The sequence below is a fragment of the Aquarana catesbeiana genome, linkage group LG01 (genome assembly GCF_042186555.1).
Source record: "Aquarana catesbeiana isolate 2022-GZ linkage group LG01, ASM4218655v1, whole genome shotgun sequence".
In the NCBI taxonomy this organism is placed as follows: domain Eukaryota; kingdom Metazoa; phylum Chordata; class Amphibia; order Anura; family Ranidae; genus Aquarana; species Aquarana catesbeiana.
Genome location: NC_133324.1, coordinates 688,159,716 through 688,179,833, shown reverse-complemented (window position 1 = coordinate 688,179,833; position 20,118 = coordinate 688,159,716). Strand labels below are relative to the sequence as shown.

General features: G+C 41.1%; 1 protein-coding gene across 2 annotated transcripts in view; it reads left to right on the top strand.

Annotated features, from left to right (window-relative positions):
- The window catches only part of TRPC3 (transient receptor potential cation channel subfamily C member 3), a 309,905-nt gene that overhangs the window by 110,004 nt on the left and 179,783 nt on the right, over positions 1-20,118 (top strand). For both annotated transcript variants that reach the window (XM_073603492.1, XM_073603502.1), the window contains exon 2: positions 16,571-17,342. In XM_073603492.1, coding sequence (XP_073459593.1) covers positions 16,571-17,342 — 772 coding nt within the window. The remainder of the gene's footprint in view (positions 1-16,570; positions 17,343-20,118) is intronic.

The window sequence follows — 20,118 nt, the reverse complement described above, 5'->3', positions numbered from 1 at the left end:
TGTGTAAGAGTATATCCAGTATAAAGATAGAGAACAAGAGAAAAAACAACATAAAACCCATTGTATGTTATGAACAAAAATAATTTTCGGCTCAGAATTTTTCTTTCGAGAGCATTATCAAGGCAGTAACACAGTATAGAGGGGGTAAGAAGAACCCAAAGACACAAAAGGAAAGAGGGGAAAGGTGGTGGGGAGGGGGAAAAAAGAGAAAGAGAGAAGAAAAAAAGGGGGGGGTTAAATAGTAAACATTTCACACAATGGTTATATGAGTCATTTTCTAATAAGTTTAGGAAAAGTCCATCGGTACAAGATTCACAAGTTAACATATCTATGTATATATATATATCCAAAATCAGCCCTTTCATGGGAGAAAGAACAATCAAATGAAACCACGACTGTTAGAAATCACAAATCAGAAATCCAGAAATCGATCAGCCATTCTGCAACTTGTCAAAAGAATCAGAGTACTTAAAATGAAACCAAGATCTCCATAGTTTGTGGAATTTTTCTGTGTTTTCAGAGGCCATAGCTGCCGTCTCTTCCATTTTGTAAATGGAGTCCACAGCAAGTAGCCATTCTGCCACCATGGGTACTTGAGTTGTTTTCCAGTGTTTGGGGATAATTGATTTTGCCGCGTTCAGCATATGTCGCACTACAGATTTTTTATATTTGCTTAACGAGTAGTTATAAATGTTTAATAGACAGCATTCTGGCGTAAGTTTTAGTTTTGTCTCAGTTATAGAATAAATCTGTGTACAAATGTTATCCCAAAAATTGCACAAAAGCGGGCAGTCCCACCAGATATGCATCATGTTACCCCGCCACTGTTACAACGCCAGCATGTAGCTGTTATTTCTGGGTACCAGGCATGTAACTTGGCTGGGGTAAAATACCAATTCGTCAAGATTTTATATGATGTTTCTTGAGTGCTGGAGCTGATAGAGCATTTGTGTGCAAGGATGCAGGCGTTAAGCCATTGTTCGTCAGAGAATGACGTTTTGAGAGCTATTTGCCACTCCTTCCTATGCTTGCTGGGTGGTTCACTTAGATTAGATTGCAACCAGTGGTACATCAGGGAGGTTGCTTTCAGTGTTAATTTCGTCGACTAAAACAACTAAAACATTTTAGTCGACTAAATGAATGATGACTAAAACTAAAACAACTGAGATGACTAAAATATGACTAAATCTAAAATGGCATTTTAGTCAAAAGGCTAAAATGGGACTAAAACTATTAGTCAAAAGACTAGGACTAAAACTAAATAGAAATTTGACTTCAAAATTAACACTGGTCTGTAGTGCATGTTCATACCGCAATACCATAATAAATAACATATTAGATATTTCACTCCAGCAGTATATAATGAGTTTGGATATTGTAGAGAAATGTTAACTAATGCATTACAATTTAATTACATCCATTACATTTTAGACGACTAAAATGAGTTTTAGTCGACTAAAATGTACTGGAGATTTTAGTCGACTAAAACGTAGGACATTTTAGTCGACTAAAATGTACTGGAGATTTAGTCGACTAAATACGACTAAAACTAAAACAATTGCAGAAGACTAAAATTGGACTAAAACTAAAATGCCATTTTAGTCCTAAGACTAAGACTAAAACTGAATCGAAATTTGCTGCCAAAATTAACACTGGTTGCTTTTTCTCCCGGGGCTCCCGTAAGGCATAACTGTTCAAAGTGTGTTGTCTGTCGTAAGAAATAATGTTGGTTAGCTAAACAGTGGACATAATTATGGAGCTGTACGTACTGCCGATATGTGAAATGTTTTGCTTGTAATTCAGTCTGTAATTGATCAAAAGTTTGACATTGTCTACACAGTGAGATATTACCAAGGGAGTTGCGTCGTCCCTATGAGGACACTCTGTGTTGTGTATCAAAGGCGTCAATGGACCAGGGGTGGAGGCTAAATTATAGTTTTGTATGGCGGTTTGAAAGACTCTCAGTGTCGGTCCAATTGTTGGGTGTGATTGGAGGTTAGTAGGGCATGCATCTTTGGAAACCCAGGGTGTAAACCTTAGGGGTGTCTTGGTCTGTAAGCCTTCAATTCCCACCCAATCCTTGGAAGTTGCGTGGCAATTCCAATCAATGATTTGTACCAAATGAGTTGCATAATAGTAAAGTTTAAAGTTTGGCAGATTAACACCTCCCTCTGTCTTTGGTTTGGTCAGGGTCGGCATGCTAATGCGCGATTTCTTCCCAGCCCAAATGAATTCCCGTATCGTCGAATCTAGTTGGGAGAAGAACCTTTTGGGAAAAAGGATGGGTAGCTTATGGAACAGATACAGCACCCTGGGCAGAACTATCATTTTTACCACCACCGCCCTCCTAAACCAAGAAAAGGGTTTCAATTTCCAGTGCTGCAGGTCCTGTTTCAGTTTGTGTAAGATGGCGTGGAAATTTTGTGCATAGAGATTTGCCAAGTCGGACGTGAGCCATATCCCTAAGTATTTGAGCGTAGCTTGCACCCATTTAAAAGGGCAATTAGATTGGACCTTCACTAGGATTTAGGGGTTCAAAGAGATGTTGAGAGCGTCTTATTTGTCGTAGTTAATCTTGAAATTGGAAATGTATCTATACCGTTCAAATTCTTTCAGGAGATTGGGTATCAAAATATGTGGTTGTGTGAGGACAAATAGGAGGTCATCTGCATAAGTAGCAATTTTATAGTGGGTATTCCCTAGGTCTAGTCCCTTGACAGAGGGGTTCTTATCGAACTGTGCATATGCAAGGTTCTAATATGAGTATACACATTACTGGGGACAAAGGACAGCCTTGTCTGGTGCCATTATATATTTGCACTGGTTCCGAGAGTGTCCCGTTGATTTTCAGTCTAGCTGTAGAGTTTTGGTATAACGCCGAAATCCATTCTAACATATTAGGTTTTAAACCAATATAGGAGCATACTGAGTGCATGAAGTCCCATGCAACCCTGTCGAAGGCCTTCTCCGCATCTGTAGACAGGAGAAGGCCTTCTTCTGTATGCCCTCTGAATAGGTGAATGAGATTTAGAGCTTTAGTGACATTATCACGTGCCTCCCTACCCGGCATAAGGCCCACCTGTTCCGGGCCAATGATGTCTGGAAGATGTCTGCAAAGCCTAGTTGCAATAATTTTAGACAAAAATTTTACGTCCAGGTTTAACAAGGATATTGGCCTGTAACTAGAGCAGATGCTGGGATCCCTGCCAGGTTTGGGAAGCACAGTGATATGTGCCATATTGAAAGAAGGTCGTAGCGCTTGATGTGTTTTCAGAGAATTCAATGCACTAAGTAATGGTTTCGCAAGTAGGGATGAGAAGGTCTTATAATATATGGCTGAGAAGCCATCCGGGGCCAGGGCTTTTACCCGGTTTTAATGTTTTAATTGCCTGTAAGAGTTCTGTAATATCAATAGGTTTGTCAATTTCCTCTGTCTCAGGGGTAGGCAGGCTTGGTAATCCACTTTGTTCTAAGTATTGGCTTATAATGTGAGGTCTAGAACCCTCCAATGACGTAGGTTTGTGCGAGGGTGGCAAATTGTAAAGTTTACTATAGAAGCTATGAAATTCCGCCGCTATTTGTTCTGTGACATGTACTATTTTATCGTCCTGAGTTTTAATTTGAGTAATGTGAGTAGCAGAGCGTACATCCCTCAGCGCCCTAGCCAAGAATTTACAGCTTTTATTTCCATGCTCACAAAAAAAAACCCAGCTTGAAAAACAGAATCTGTTTCGCTTGAAGGTCTAGTTTAGCTTGTAATTCCTTGCAGGCTGCTAAAAGGTCGCCAGCTGACTGAACTGCTGTCGATCTTTTATGCTGGGTTTCCAATTTCGCAATTTTCTCTAGTAGTGCTTTTAGTTCTTTCTCTGGGGCATTTTTTCTCTGTGAGGCTAGGCTAATAAGTCTTCCTCGTAGCACACACTTGTGTGCTTCCCAAACAGTGAGAGGAGAAACGTCATCTGTAGTATTTTCCCTGAAATAAGTACTTATAGCTTCTAAAATGGGTTTCAGAGTCAGGGAGTCAGTCAGTAAAGTCGAGTTAAGCTGCCACATGCATGGTTTCATAGGTATATCCTGTAGCCGTAAAGTCACTGAGGTAGGGGCATGATCTGAGATTGTCTGCGTCCCTATGCGAGTGTCCCTCAAGATTGATAGGTCTCTCTGAGAGACAAAAATTGAATCTATGTGGGAGTACTTGTTATGGACCATGGAGTAATAGGTAAAGTCTCTTCCCTGTGGGTTAGCCACTCGCCATGAGTCCATCAAAGTCAAGGAATTCAGTAGTGCTCTGATTCTTTTGAGTATGCGAAATGAAATGGCCGATTTACCATTGGAGGTGTCCTGGAGAGGACCCAATGGGACATTGAAGTCCCCCCTGGGACAATGCATCCAGAGGCAAACCAAGAAAGTTCATAAGTCAGTTTCCGACAAAAAGATATGTGAGCTGTGTTGGGAAAATATACATTAGGTAAAGTAATGGGAAATTTCCCAATTTTCGCCTTGAGAAGGAGGAACCGGCCCTCGGGGTCCGCCAGTTGATCGAGTTCGAATTCCGAATCCTTACCTATCAAAATGGAAACACCCTTAGTCTTAGCCTTCGATTTGGTGGCGTAAAAGGCTTTGGTGAAATGACTCAGTCAATTTAGGAATATAATTTGATCTAAAGTGTGTTTCTTGCAGAAATACAAAGGCCAGCTTCTCCTTCCCAAGATGGCATAACAGTTTCATTCTTTTCTGAGGAACAGAAACCCCCTAATATTATGCGATTTCACAGTAGGGCGGTTGCCCAATGAGGAGTATATCATTTTGGCAGGTAATACAGATAGGCAACACTCACACAATAATAAAAAAAGGGGGGGGGAGTAGATTAGTGAAGGTAGAGGGGGAAAAAGCTGAGTATATGTGAAGAAGAAAAAAAAGGGGAGGGGTGTGACGGCGATCCCACCGTCCAAAAAGGTTGGGAAGTGGGATCAGAGTATCCAGTAATTAGCCTCTAGGTAGTGACCCCAAGAGGTGCAAGGAATAGCTTGGGACTGTGAGTAATATGCTGACAAGAACACCTCACACGGGAAGTATTATTGAAGAGCAGACTGCACAGTGTCCACTTTGGGGGTGGTGGGAGAAACGAGCGAGATCGTCACAGGCTCTGAATGTTAATGAGAGCCAAAACAACAAATGAAGAAAAAAAAACTTGGATTGACATAAAAAGAACCTCATCCTAACACTCAGCTCCTATCAAAGATAAGCTAAGTAGATTAATGCTGATTATAAACGGCAACCACAACCCCTTAAGGGGGTTCAAAAGATTAGAACAGATAGACTCAACCACAGCATCCTAACCAATGATTAAATGTGCAGGTAGAAGCTGAATTCTTAACAACAGTAGCATCTCAGGCATCAAAAAGCACCTAGAGGAAGTGTTTCCAAGTATAAGCTCATGTGGGGCACTCTTTTGCTGCAGTTTGGGCACAGGTAGAATTGTTCATTATGATAAGAGTCAACCCATATGGTAGTCCATAGATTTGTAGAAAATAGAGTAGGGGCATATGAGCTCAACCCTGAAGTGACCGTCTGGGGCCTATATATATATAGTGTTTTTTTACTCCCATGTGCAAGAGGCCTTAGCATTCAGACCTACAAACATATAAGGGAATGCTTGGAAAATGAATGTTACGCTCTCATGTTTTCTGCTCTGTGTGTGCAAACACTGATCCTGTCATATTAACAACCATTGCAAGATGCACATTTTTCAGATTCACCTCTTAGCTACTAGCTAGTCTTTTGTAAGGCTTACATTTGTATTGTAATTATCCAGGTTTTTGTTTAAAAGTATGCTTCATTAAAGATGTGCCGCTTCAGACTTCTTTCAGTTATTACTGCACACATTTCTAGCTCCTTATCTGGAACCATTGTATTTCCTATCTGCTAGACTTTGAAGGGATCCCTTCTGACTGCAAGGTACTGTGTGGTGTTTTATGACAACATAATAAATGGTCTTTGTGACTGGATTCATATGACTTAGATAAAAGACTCTGTTTCTGCTAAATGACAGAGAGGGTCTGGGACCAGGACTATGATGCTACGATTGATGGTTCAGGCTGTCTTTTCCCAAACACCTAGAGTCATTTGATTTTCCACTCTCCCACTCTCTTAGGTATAGCTTTACCATTTCTCCTATTGTTGTCAAGATATCTCAAATCATTCTGCATGACCATATTAACTTTAAGATAGCTAGTGTAGTGTCTTCTCTCTTCCTCCTTGGTGATTATTGGAATAATGGTAGCCTGTTCTTTACAGATAAAACATAGTTTACTATGCAATTCAAAGCTGCTGTATAAAAATTACTATAAATATATAATGTCTTTAAAATGTCAAGTACATCTCACATCAATTTTATTGAAGGAGTCAACTAATTCAGGGTCAACAGTGAATTTATAGAAAAAGGCATTAACCTTCATAACCTGTTCCATAAGTCCATTAAAGGTCTTAAAACCTCCTTCATTGTAAATACAATTCACTGTAAATTTTTTGCCTTGGTTTTCATGGGTGCTGCAGATTTGACTCTAAAGACTAGTACACACAGGCCGAATGTCAGGCGGCATCAGCGGGTTCAATGGAAATCAGTCGACATTCGACTTATGTGTGCTGCAGTTCTGTCTGACAGAAAGCGGACGTTCGGCTGGCTTCTGTCAAAGAGTTATAGCCAAGAAAGGTCTGCCGATCTGCTCTTGATCAGCGTTCCTCCTGAGCTGTCAGTTTTTTTTGCTGGGTTGAATAAAAAAAAAACTAGTGTGTTCCAGGCTTAAAGCGGAGTTCCAACGACATGTTAGAATTTTTTTTTTTATGCATATCTTAGGATCAGAACATAGAAATATACCACTCACGTGTTTTGAAAATTTCGCCGCTCGATGTCCTCTTTATGATAAAAAAGTAACTTATATTATCCTGTCCTGGCAATTCCCATATTGCTTGTGGGCATGTGAAGCCCACAAGCATATTCTTCTGGGATACGGCGCTGCTGTACTCCCAGCATGCACCGCTCGTTCTCGCGCATGTGCAGTAATATCACGTAGCGGCGCTGTGAACTATACAGGTTGCCATCACAACGGGCGGCGTCTTCAGAAGTGCCCGCTCCCATTGTGATGCCAACGAAGCCCTCGGCGCTGCCCACTGACTCCTGGGAAATGATGACACACATATCCCAGGAGCAGTAGCGAGCAGAGGAGCCGTGGTGAGGAAGTGACGTTTGGAGCCATGGTGAGGAAGGGTAAGATGTAATTTGTTATGTTATTTGCTGCAGTCATGTTAAATTATTTTTATGGGTGGAACTTCACTTTAAGCTCAGTTCCTAGTGACTGAGATCTAGGGGTTGATTTATTAAAGGGAAATGGGCTGTTTACTTTGCAAGGGAAGTTGCACTTTGCACAGGAATTAGCCCCAGAGTTTAGTGAATGAAATGAAGCTCTGTTGATTTCCATCATGTACAAGCAAAAATGCAGTTTTTTTTTTTTGTTTTTGTTTTTTTTTTCCTTGTACATGATTGGGTTTTCTTTGCAGAGTGGAACTTTACTACATTCACTAAGCTCCAGGGCATATCTCCTTGCAAAGTGCAACTTTCACTGCAAAGTGAACAGCCATTTGCCTTTGATAAGTTTTGATAAATCAACCCCTACTTGCTTTTTTTCTGAAAGTGGTTTCAATTGTGGCACAGCGAGCAACAATAAGTATAGTAAAGAGGAATATGGGAAAGTGTTCTTTACAAACTACAGCTAGCCAATCATCCTTGTTTGGCAAATTTCTCTTGGATTGTTTATAAGGCCAGTTCACACCACAATTTCTGTGTTCCAAACAGTGGCGGCTGGTGGGTTCTTCTTTGGAGGGGCGGCAAACAAACAACCCCCCCCCCAGCAGCGCGGTACTGGGACAGCATGCCCCCCCCCCCGCCGGGCAGGGCTTGGCTCCACTCCTGACTCTATCCCCTTTGCCCTGCCCATGTACACCCCACATTTTTAATGACTGCTACTATTTTGCATGCAACACAGTCTCACCTGTGCCCATCACATACCATCAAATACAGCCTCACCAGCGCCCATCAAATGCAGACAATCTCACCTGTGCCCATCACATACCATCAAATAAAGTCTCACCAGGCTGTGCCCATCAATGCTGCTTCACGGGGGGGGGCATCGGTACATACTTGGCATTTGGTAGATCAGTTAATATACATATACACACGCAAATTGCATGTCATTTGTCATAATATATAAAAGCAACAGTTTTTACTCACCATACCAAGTGAAGAACAACGGTCTTGGGCTCAGCAAACTTGTATCTGACCAACAACATGACCCTGTGCTTGCTGCCTGTTCCTCGCTCGCAGGCACCAATATAAAACTCTGCTTTACCTGCCTCTGTCTGTCTGTCGGTGCCTCTTCCAGCCCAGGCTCCACCTGTCCCCAAGCCCAGAGAGCCGCTGCCAGGCGCCACGCTGCTTGTATCCCATGGTGATTTACTCCGCTCCAGTAACACGGCCAGGAGAGTGTTCTGGGGGGGGGCTGCTGGACCAGGACACATGTAAGAATGCTCCCCGCTCTGAGGGAGAGCGGCTGAGGGGGGCGAGGAGGTATATTGTAAAGGACACATGTCATGTCAGTGACAGTGTCAGAGCGGAGAGCAGCCTGAGGGTGGGGGCTGGTTGTGGTGCTGTGTGGACACATGTCAGAGTGTGTCAGAGCAGAGAGCAGCTTGGGGGGGGGGGCGGGGGGATGTTGTGCTGGACACATGTCGGTGTCAGTGCGGAGAGTGGAGAGCCGCACATGGGGGGCACTGCTTGACACATGCCAGAGGCTCAGAGCGGCTGTCGGGTGGATTATAGTTGCAAGTTCTGCTCTGTGGACAGTAGGATAACCAGTGGCCGGGCGCCTAGTGATATAACCAGCTGCCTAGTCTGCCTAGTTGTAGCACCGGCTCTGCCGCTGGGTGGCACAGCGCGGCACTGAGAGAGCCCCCCTGTGGGCAGTCCGGCACTTACCCGCTCGTGTGGCAGGGCTGTGGTGTCCTCTCCTCCTCTCCTGGAGTGCGGGCAGCAGTGGCTTCAGTCTCCGATCCTCATGCCTCCTCCCCGTGTGTCTCCTCTTCCGCCAAAGTGTTAGGCAAATTAGTTTGCTATCTTTACACAACTGGGTGGGCTTGGAGCGCAATGCTCTGCGCTCTGAGGCCACCCTTTTTTTTAGCCTATTAGAGCCTCTGGCTCTTATCAGGTACTTCAAAAAACACCCACCCCACATTGGAATCCATGGTCTGGTGTCCTGATATGTAGATCAGGGGGCTGGATGCATAGATGGGGGGGTGGCGCACGTGCGCCTTCTATGGATGGGTGTCAGGAAAGGTTTCATCCGCTTGTAATATCTGTAATTTGGCGTGCAGTACTGAGGTCCACCAGCAGGTGTCTCCTGGCAGTTTGGAACTGTCAGGAGAACTTTCCCTTGCTGGTGTTGTCATCTTTGGGCCGCAGTACTGGCGTCCACCAGCAGATGGATCCTGGCAGTGTGGAGCAGACAGCACCTCCTGCATTTAGGTGTCACTTGAGGCCAATTACAGGCATATTAATACCCGGCAAACACTCACATGTTTGCCTTGGTATCGTCCTTGTGCCCTGACCTGCTAGCCTGTTATCTGATCCTGAGCCTGTTCCTGTACCCTGAACCTGTTACTGATGTACCTGATCCTGTTTCCCTGTCCTGATCCCCATCCGGTCCCACCTGTTACCTTGCATCCCTGTTCTGCAGTCTGATTCATCCATCCTCTCCCTGTCTTGCTTTGTTCCCTGTCCTCATCTGCTGACTCCCTGTGTATGACCTTGGCCTGGCTTACATTTATGTTTCTGGAACATCCCTTTGTCCATCTGCTGTGCATGACCCTGGCCTGGCTAACGTGTTTGATTTTGGTACTTCCCTTGGCTGTATATAATTATCTGTTGTCTGTGGGTTCCTGTTGGTTGGTTGAGCACTATTTATCACTTATCTTTAATAAACTTATATTACTCACCTATGTACGTTTTAGTGTCCTCTGTCACAGATCACATGGTTCTGGTCACACCTGTTCATGACAATGGGCCGCCACTGGTTCCAAATGCGTTCTGTATGTGCTTCTTTGGTGCATTTTTGATGCGTTTTTGATGCATTTTGCTGCCTTCCATACAGAAAAAATACAGCATGTTATTCTTGTGTTGACTGCAATGAAATACACTGCACTGGTGTGAACTAGGGCAGTTGGAATACATTGAAAATACTGTGCATGCGTTTTTGATGCAGATTAAAATGCACTGACTGCATCTTGTGTGAACCAGCCCATAATGTGGATTATTCCTTCAAAACAGTTCAAAGTAAAACTTCTAAAGTTTAAAAATTACTGTTGGGATAAAGGCTAAGTTCATAACACTAGTGAGTTGAATCACCCACATCTTTAATTTCTTTTGAATTTAGTAGTAGGATTTTGCCATGTGATGCCCCCCTTCTATCCCATTCAACCACATTCTTCTTATATAAAATGCCAATTACTAATTCAGACAGAATTATGTGTTTAAACATTTTGTAAAATTTAAAAGCAAAATCCTGCAAAGAGTTTCACAAATTGGAAGACTGAGGTCTGTCTTACATTTTTTGTATCATACCTCGGTTTTCAGCAAAGACTGATGTCTGATCATATGAGTTATATGAATAGTTAATTCCTATTCAACACGTACAGCTCCTGTGACATTACTGAAAATTCAATATTTGCAAGCTGACTTGAATAAGTATATGCAAATGTGATGCAAATGAATACTTACTATTTTATTCCAATATTTTTGTGTTTCTGGAGGATGTTAAATGTTATATTTTTTAACAAGTAATATATTATCTTTTATACCACTTCAATACTTAAAGGGAATCTGTCACTAGCAAAATAAAACCTCTTGGACATGCAACTATGCACTAACTAGCCACTTAGCAAAGTTATAATATCTGCATTAATATTGCAATATAATACTAAATTCAGTCTGTGTGCAGCCATGTTGAAAAATTGTTGAATGTTGAATGCTGAATGTTGAATAAAAGATCCATACCTGATGTTGGGTTTATGTAGCTGCCAGTATTCCTGAAATTCCTAGCTGCGTATTCAAAAATGACAGTTTAAATGTAAAAGTAAAAGTGAATTTCTACATATGTAACTTGTATGCAGATTTTAGGTAATAACTGTCTTGAGGTTGTTTCATTTAAACTGGAAACAAGAAAAATAGCAAAAAATTCAGATAAGTTTGATGGGGTTTTACTTTTCCTTTTAACAACACATTACATATTTTGAAGGATCTATGTGGGCAGCAATTCCAGTTGTGTTTTCATTTTATTACTGAATCAGCCTCAATATGTAATGGTATTGGTATGAGATAGTATCTTATTTGCAGGGTCATGTGTATGCAACTCTGAATGTAATCTGAGAGCTGATTGCAGCAAAGTAACACACCTTCAACTTCTGTACAACTGCCATGCTGGAAAACTTCTTCTACAGCCAGTGGTACTGATCAATAGTTCAGGGGGAGGGATTCCCCCATCCACATCGAATGTGTGGCTGGGGGAATTGAATTCTTTTTTATTTCAATAAACTCGCTGGTTGAACAAAAAAAAAAAAAGACAAATATCTGGCTGCTTTAATCTATTAGGAGTGAGTCATGCAGAGTCAGAAGAGATCAGAGAGGAACCAAACTAGTGGCATGTGTTTTGCTTGATTTTCATATTTGAGGTTTGCAATCACTTTAAATTACTCAATGGTCAGTCAAAGCTGCCCATATTACAAGTGTAGCACCCTCTACCATAGGTAGGTGCTAGGGTGAGGACTTTGTAAGGGAAACTGTCAGTGCAGGTATATTTGGGCAGGCCTATGCTTCAGGCTAGGCCTGCTTGTTTTGATCTGGGGGGCAGGGAGTGGTTAGTGCAGCAGTGGGTGTGACCACCTGCGCTTTAGTTCTGAGGCGCCTCCCCTGCTTCCAGGAAGAATGATCTGAAAGAGGGGCAGGACCTAGGACTGGAGTGGCAGGCAGCTCATGTGAGGCGCTCTGACCAATGCCCAACTGGAATTGGCAGGGGGCAGGCCTTCCATATAAGCTGGGGTAACGGCCCACTGGGGGGGGAGTTGTCGGCCGGGAGACATGGAGAATGGAGTACTAGGCAGCAGCAGGGGCCCCATCCCCTTCTGGGGGGGTACGAGGCCTAGCGGAGGAGCCTGGGAGAGCTGGGAGGGAGCTTCATCTTTACACGGTCATGGATGAAGTGTTCTGGAGAGGGGCTGGAGAAGCTGTCGGAACGTATGTCCAGTTAAAGCTCTCCATCATGGGGCAGGAGAAGGTTGGTGAGTGGACCACAGTGGAGTTCTGGATGAGGCATGCCAGGGGAGTTGGGTGCGAGGCCAGAGGTCAAAAGAGGACGATGTGACAGTAAGGGTAATGAACTACAGTGGAAGTTTGTGCAGAAGGGTGGGAGTCCTGAGAGCAACAGTCTGCAGGAGATACGCAGAGGAGGAGAAACAGTCTGCATGGTGTTATGCAGGGGAAGCGCCTGTAGATATTATGTGTACATCAGTACTTCATGGCTCAACCTTTTGTTCTAATTCTTAAAAATGATGGCAAAGAAACTGTTCCATGGGCATCCCGTATTTCCTTTCCCCCAACTAAGTTATATTCCCCAATAAACAAAATTAAAAAAAATGCAAAATGACTGTTCATTGTCTCAGAAGGGATAGATGGAGGTCTGGCAGCAGGGTGACACGGTGGATGTTAGTAACTAGTAGCAACCAAGCGCTACACAAGGTTTTCTGATTTCCAAATAGATCCTTACCTCCGGAAAAAACAAAATCAACAAAACTTTCTTTAATAAAGATTTAATTTTCTTAAGGTTACGCCTTGACATATATGGGTGACCTAAAGCCCATATTTAGTATTCAGTATTTACCCCAGTCCCCAGGGCAGACATGATATTTCACAGAGTATAACTTTTTTATAGGTTACCTAAACCACACCCAGGTAACTCTTTGATTATTAACACAAATATATAAAATACAAAAAACAGAGAATTTTGTTGTGGTTTCCCAATGCTTACAAATGGTCACCTCTACCATTTATTTGGCATACTGGTGGCTATGCATTTTTAATACATCTTTTTACTTGCTTCCCAAATGAACAAGACTAGTCTTGACATTTACAGAAAAAAGTAACAGATGCTCTTCTGCTCTGGAACTAGTATGTGGAGGATGGCTGCCCCCAATTAGAGGCTTCTCAGCCTGATAAGTATCGTACATTTCCTTTAGGGATCATTGACTTTGAATATATTTCTTTTTATGAAAAATGGTATATATTCAGTAACTAGGCTGTGTGATATTGATTGAAATCCTCAATTTCAACTGTGTATTACTCTTGACCTGCTTAGGAATATCTTTTATATGCTAGCTCCAACAGAATTGTACTCCTTTTCCTGTTAATTTTACCATTTTATTTGAGAAATAATATAACCCGCTTGTTACGCAAACCCCGTTTATTTGCAGTCAGATATTTTACATCTTTAGTGACCAGTAGTATATTATTTTTTTTGTTCAGTAACTAAAGTATTTGGGCCAACCTTCTCAGTGCCAAGTAAGAAAAAAAAGTGAATTGGACCTGAAAAGTTAAATGATCATATACATATCTATCCTATTTCTAGAACTTAACTATAAGGCACCATGCACACTAGCGCCTTTTTAAGCTTCTAGTAGCTATAATGTGCATTTTTTCTGCTCCTAGAAGCTAATAGTTGTATCCTATGTGTCCATGCACACTCTTTTATGCTAGATATTTAAGAGATAGAGCTGATATGATGGACTTTAACGGTACCAGTAAGGGACATATAAACAAAATAATACTTAATGTCTTTATTACAAAGGGTTAAAAATATATTTTACAAATATAAAACCATTAGAAAAATACTCAGGTATCAATGAATTAGAGATCTCTGTTATTACAAATGTCAAGAGGTTGACGCGTTTCACATCTTTGCTTCTTCAGGACCTTTTTTTGACTTAGAACAGAGATCCTGTTCAAAACCAGAGAGAAACACATAAGTATTGTTTGCATTTGGATTGCATAGGAGCGTAAAAGAATTAATTTCAAAATATCATCCATTAAAATGGGGAATAGCATATATGGGGACTCACATCTAGGAGGATCCCGCAAAAATTGACGTGCCAGGTGTTCTAAGAGAACAATCCAACAACCAGTGTCTTTAAACAATAAATGAATCAATATAAGTAAAACCATCAGAAAATCATGTGATTTATTCTGAAAATGCCAATAAGCGTGGAATCAATAGATAAGACATGGCTTTGTAGGCTAACCATAGCAATAAAATACTTACAAAGGATTTAAGTATTTTCCTATATATGCTATTCCCCATTTTAGTGGATGATATTTTGAAATGAATTCTGTTACACTCCTATGCAATCCATATGTAAACACAATACTTATGTGTCTCTCTCTGTTTTTGAACAGGATCTCTGTCAAAAACATGAGGTCATGAAGAAGCAAAGATGTGAAACGCGTCGACCTCTTGACATTTGTAATAACAGAGATCTCTAATTCATTGATACCCGAGTATTTTTCTAATGGTTTTATATTTGTAAAAAATATTTTTAACCCTTTGTAATAAAGACATTAAGTATTATTTTGTTTATATGTCCCTTACTGGTACCGTTAAAGTCCATCATATCAGCTCTATCTCTTAAATATCTATAGGATGAGGTACTCCCATAGCCTACTAAACTCTTTTATATATTTTGATGCTAGAAGCATTTTCAAGCTCCAGTATGATTTTGTAGAGTTTTTGGGAGCGTTTTTCCAGCAGAAAAAAATGCTAACAGATTCTAAACGCTACTAAAACGCTCCTAACAGCTTTTTTTGAGTGTTTTCTTTTTTGTTTTCTTTATGTACTGTAAAAACGTAAATAAAATGCTAATGCTAATGCTCCTAAAAGCTTCTAAAATCTACCAAAACACTACTACAAGCCTCCATAAAAATCAGCATTTTTCAGCCAGCGTTTTTTTTCTAGCATTTTTTGAGCTTATAAAAAATGCTAGTGTGCATGCATCCTAATTATTTATTATACTATCACAGCCAATAGACAATAGCCATCACCAATAGACAATGGAAACTTTTACACAACTTTTATTTTTTTTCAAACAGGGCAAAGAACCACTTTAATGAAGTTAGCTGGAAACGTTTATCAACAGGCTAGTACAGTAAATACAGTATGTCTGCCAGCAAAGTACAATCATTCAGTGAAATGGATCCACTAAAACAGGAGCTCCAGTCTCCCCTCCAAAAAATAAAAGTCAGTAGCTACAAATACTGTAGTTGCTGACTTTTTCTATAAGGACACTTACCTGTCCAGGGATCCAATGCTGTCCTCAACCTAGTCGATTCTGCAATCAGCTTTGGGTCCAAGCGCTAGCATCTTAACTAAGGGAAACCGCGCATGTACAAGCTGAGCTGTGCATTGTGAATGGTCCCGCAGTCTTCTGGGACCTGTGATGTGTCTCAGAATGCTGTGGGGAAGGAGGGTGGGCGGAACTTCCACTCTAATCGCCACAGCTAACTGGCCAGTGAGGGAGCAGGTACCTGTCAAAACCAGATACCCACTCCCCCCTCGAAAAATAAAGTGCCAAATGTGAAGGAGGGAGGGGGGAGGAGGAGGAAAAAGTGTGTAACTTCCCCTTTGAATGAAATTCTAATTTAATGCAGTATTAAACCCAAAAGCAAACATTTATTATAGTGCAGCTTACCAACTCCTAGATGTGATGTCTGTATTAGTTTCCTTTTTTAGGCTTTCTTTGTTCTATGTTCATACACCCAGCAAGACTGTTTTTCTGTACAGCACAGCATCAATTTACATGGATGAGACAAACTCCTTCACACTGGCAGGGGTGATTAAAATAATCAGCTTTTATTTATTCATGCAAAACCTTTATCGCAAAAGGAAAAAAACTGTTTACTGTAACTGCTTATAAAGTTGAAGCTGGAGTTTGCCTTCAATTTGTTAGTGCATCTAAATCTGCTAGTACATCTAACGCTCCCCTCCCCCAAGAGTAACAATGCTGCTGTCCAAAGGTGCCCCTTGTGCTCCTTTATCCGGAGTTGTGCCTCACTAACACAGGAGGTATGTTACTGGCCAGATCACCAGGTGAAAAAGCCAAAGAAAGAGAACTGATGCAGCCACCACATCTAATGATTGGTAAGCTGCAATATAATACATTTTGGGCTTTGGGTTTAATACCACTTTAAGGAAAATTATGAATTTGAAGAAAGAATATTACTTTTAATAAGTGGAATTTATGGTAAAATTGCTAGGGTTTACTCTTCTGCTAAGAAGAAAAACTGCACATTTTTTTATCCTAATGAACAATCAGTAGTAAGTAATAAAGTAAGTAAATACCACAAAATACAAAGAGGGAGTACAGGTGATTATTGCTATGTGTTGACTACAGCATTCATTTTCTCTTCTTTCTCCTTTAGAGCAGGTGAGGGCAGCCCATCTGTAAGGAGAGTGACCATGATGCGGGAAAAGGGAAGAAGACAGGCTGTCCGTGGTCCTGCCTTTATGTTCAACAGTAGAGGAACAAGTCTGACCCCTGAGGAGGAACGATTTCTGGATGCAGCAGAGTATGGAAACATTCCAGTAGTGAGAAAAATGCTAGAGGAGTCAAAGACCTTGAATTTCAACTGTATGGACTACATGGGACAGAATGCCTTGCAGCTAGCGGTAGGCAATGAACATTTAGAAGTAAGTGAGCTTTTACTAAAGAAGGACAACTTGGCACGGATTGGAGATGCCTTGCTTCTAGCAATTAGTAAAGGGTATGTAAGGATAGTTGAAGCCATCTTGAATCATCCTGCCTTTGCAGCAAACAAAAGACTCACCCTTAGCCCGTGTGAACAGGAACTACAGGATGATGATTTCTACTCCTATGATGAGGATGGCACGAGGTTCTCTCCAGACATCACACCCATCATCCTTGCTGCCCACTGCCAGAAATATGAAGTGGTGCACATGTTATTAGTAAAAGGAGCAAAGATAGAGCGGCCCCATGATTATTTCTGCAAGTGTGGTGATTGCATGGAAAAACAAAAGCATGATTCATTTAGCCACTCAAGGTCTAGGATTAATGCTTACAAGGGACTGGCTAGCCCAGCCTATCTATCTCTTTCCAGTGAAGATCCTGTACACACTGCTCTGGAACTGAGCAATGAGTTGGCCAAGCTGGCCAATATAGAGAAAGAATTTAAGGTAAGAGTTACACTCATGATATTAGTTTAAAAATCTTTTGCATACTTCCCAAATGTCCTTATTTTGGTGGCACAATCCAGTATATTAAAGCACAATGAGGCAATGGGGTTAACAAAACATGTGCGGTTTGTCCAAATGGGAAATTATATTAGAGGTTTTGCAGATAACCTTTAAAGTGAACCTGTGACCATGCAACTCAAAGCAACTAGTCTACTTTAATGTTGGCCTCACCAACAGGTAATACTCACCCTCCCTTCACTATTCCCACTCACCCTCCCTTCACTATTCCCCTGCTCCTTTTTGTTCCCGGAAATGAATGAAGATTCTTGGAACCTCCAAGTATGGTGAAGTAAATTACATAATCCCCCCAGATATGACAGCAATGGTGCTTGGCAATTGGCCCCTGAGACAGTCAGCACTTAAGGGCCATACACACGGGCCGGATATTGGGTGGCTTTCGGCCTGTGTGTACAGAAGCCGGTCCAACAGATCGCTCGGCCGGCTTCTGTCGAAGGGGCATGACCGAAAAAGGTCTGCCAATCGGCATCCGATCAGCCAATGGCTGAGAGCACTGACCAGTGTGTCCTAGTGGGGCGGGGAGGCCGCCCCCCCTGTCAGAACACAATAGCTCAGCAGTGGGGAGATCACTGTACTAACACCCCGAGCTCTTCAATTTTTTTTCACTCAGCCCGCTGGACTGACCGAAAAAACTAATAGTGTGTACTAGTCTTTAGGATAGTCACATGTGGTAGTGGAAAGTGTGCTCAGCAGTGGAGTAAAAGGAAAACAAGTATATGCAGATGTAGTAGCTGGCTCAAAGGGACCCAAATGGGCAAAGCACAGGTTCACTTTAAACTCTCTGTAAACCGATTGTGGAGATTCTTTCTACTGCTACTGCCAGGATAAAAAATTAGTTGAGCAGGTGTCATTGGGATACAGATAGCAATAAAACGTTTCCCAATTCTGCTAAAAAGTGTTTCTGTTGTTGTCTCTGTCCCCATTGGGAGATTTCCCATCACTTCCTATCTCTGTGATATGTGGTTACAAAACAGAAAGTGATGAGATATCTCTTTAAAGAGGACACAGACAGCAATACAAACCCTGTCCTACTCCAACCAATAAAGAATAGCCTTAAAATTCAGGTTCTTTAATATTAATATGTAAATCTTTTTCTTTTGGACATTACTTACCTTAAAAATTGTTGTATGTTCTTTTGGAAATTAAAAAATATAATCATCCTAGAAAACATGCAGGATGTATACAACATTACAACTGGAAGAATAATGTACATTGGTTTATATTAATTAAAGAGCTAATAGGACCAATAATTATAATGTCCTGGATGCAAAGCTGAAACTGTGCACTAGTATATGGTACAATTTATCAAAATATTAAATAATCAAACTAATGTAGCATATTGTGTTTACAGCTATTTTCTTTCTCCACCACATTCTTTTCCATTTTGTTTTAGTCCTCTGCTATTCAAAACTATTTTCTTTCACATCCAGCAATTAGCAAACATATAATTTAATGTTTATTGGGACTCTGTCACTTAAAAAAAGTAAAGCTGTTGACAGGTATAAAGTGCAGGCACCTACAGGTATGTGTAGCAAGCTGGAGTGAACAGGTAGGTACAGACACTACAGAAAAGCATTGCAGTCTTACCCATTCCGGCATACAGGAAGCAATTACATTTGCAGGAGGTTTGTGCATGCATTTTTTACCTAATAGCAGCTTAATTTATTTTTGTTCATTATAATTTAAATGGCCCACACTTTAACATAAACTGTATGGAGTCCAAAATGGTCAGGGCAGACTGAATTTAGCATAATGTGTTAACATTAAACTGTATAATAGAGCTGGCCATACATGGACCGAAATTCAGATGATCGACTTCTGTTCAACCACCCTGCTGGTATTCGCTCAATAAACTGCAGTGCTGATATGTATATTCTAAAGGCCGGGAAGTCTCCCTGCTGTTAGAATACAATGACACAGCAAGGAAGGGTTCCTGCATCTACTTCTAGAAGTGTGTGGATGGGGGAATTGGGTCCGTTTGTTTTCGTTCAAGCCACTAGTTGAACAAAAAAAAAAAACTGACCCATGTGTGGTCAGCTTAACAGACTAAGCAGAAACGTAATATTTTATCTAATCATTGGTTTAATGCTTGATCAAGCACTTTTTTTGAATGTCCCTTTTAAGTAGATGATAGCTATCATATAGTAGGTTTTGTTGTTTCGCCTACATTAAATTCTGGATTCTGATTGATTGATATATACTATACCTATAATTTTACATGACCAACATTAGAGATATTAATTGTCAAAGACAAACATGGCCACACACACACACATATCTCATCACTGATCACAGAGCAGGGCTAGCCGAGATAGAAGCACCCAGCATTGTGGTAAACAAGGCACAAGTGAGCCTGGAGCCTCTTTTACTCTCTGATTCAAAACTAGATGATCCGCACACCATGAATAAATACAATCTTTAGTCCGTCTTTTAAAATCAAAGCATTTGTTAGCAAAGGCCATTCAAGTTGAGACATGTTATCTGTGGAAACACAGCCTTCTGACACCAGTATGCTTTCTTTTTTGAAATAGAATAAAGAATAAATCCATTTCTTTAGCTACCTGTATCTGTTTTGATGATGTTTTATTCTTTAAAAACATATGTAACTTTGAAAAAAGCAGTTATTGTTTTCACCACATTAAAAAAATTATTTGTACCAAAAACAAAATATAAGTGCCTTTATAAAAGGTACCGCTCA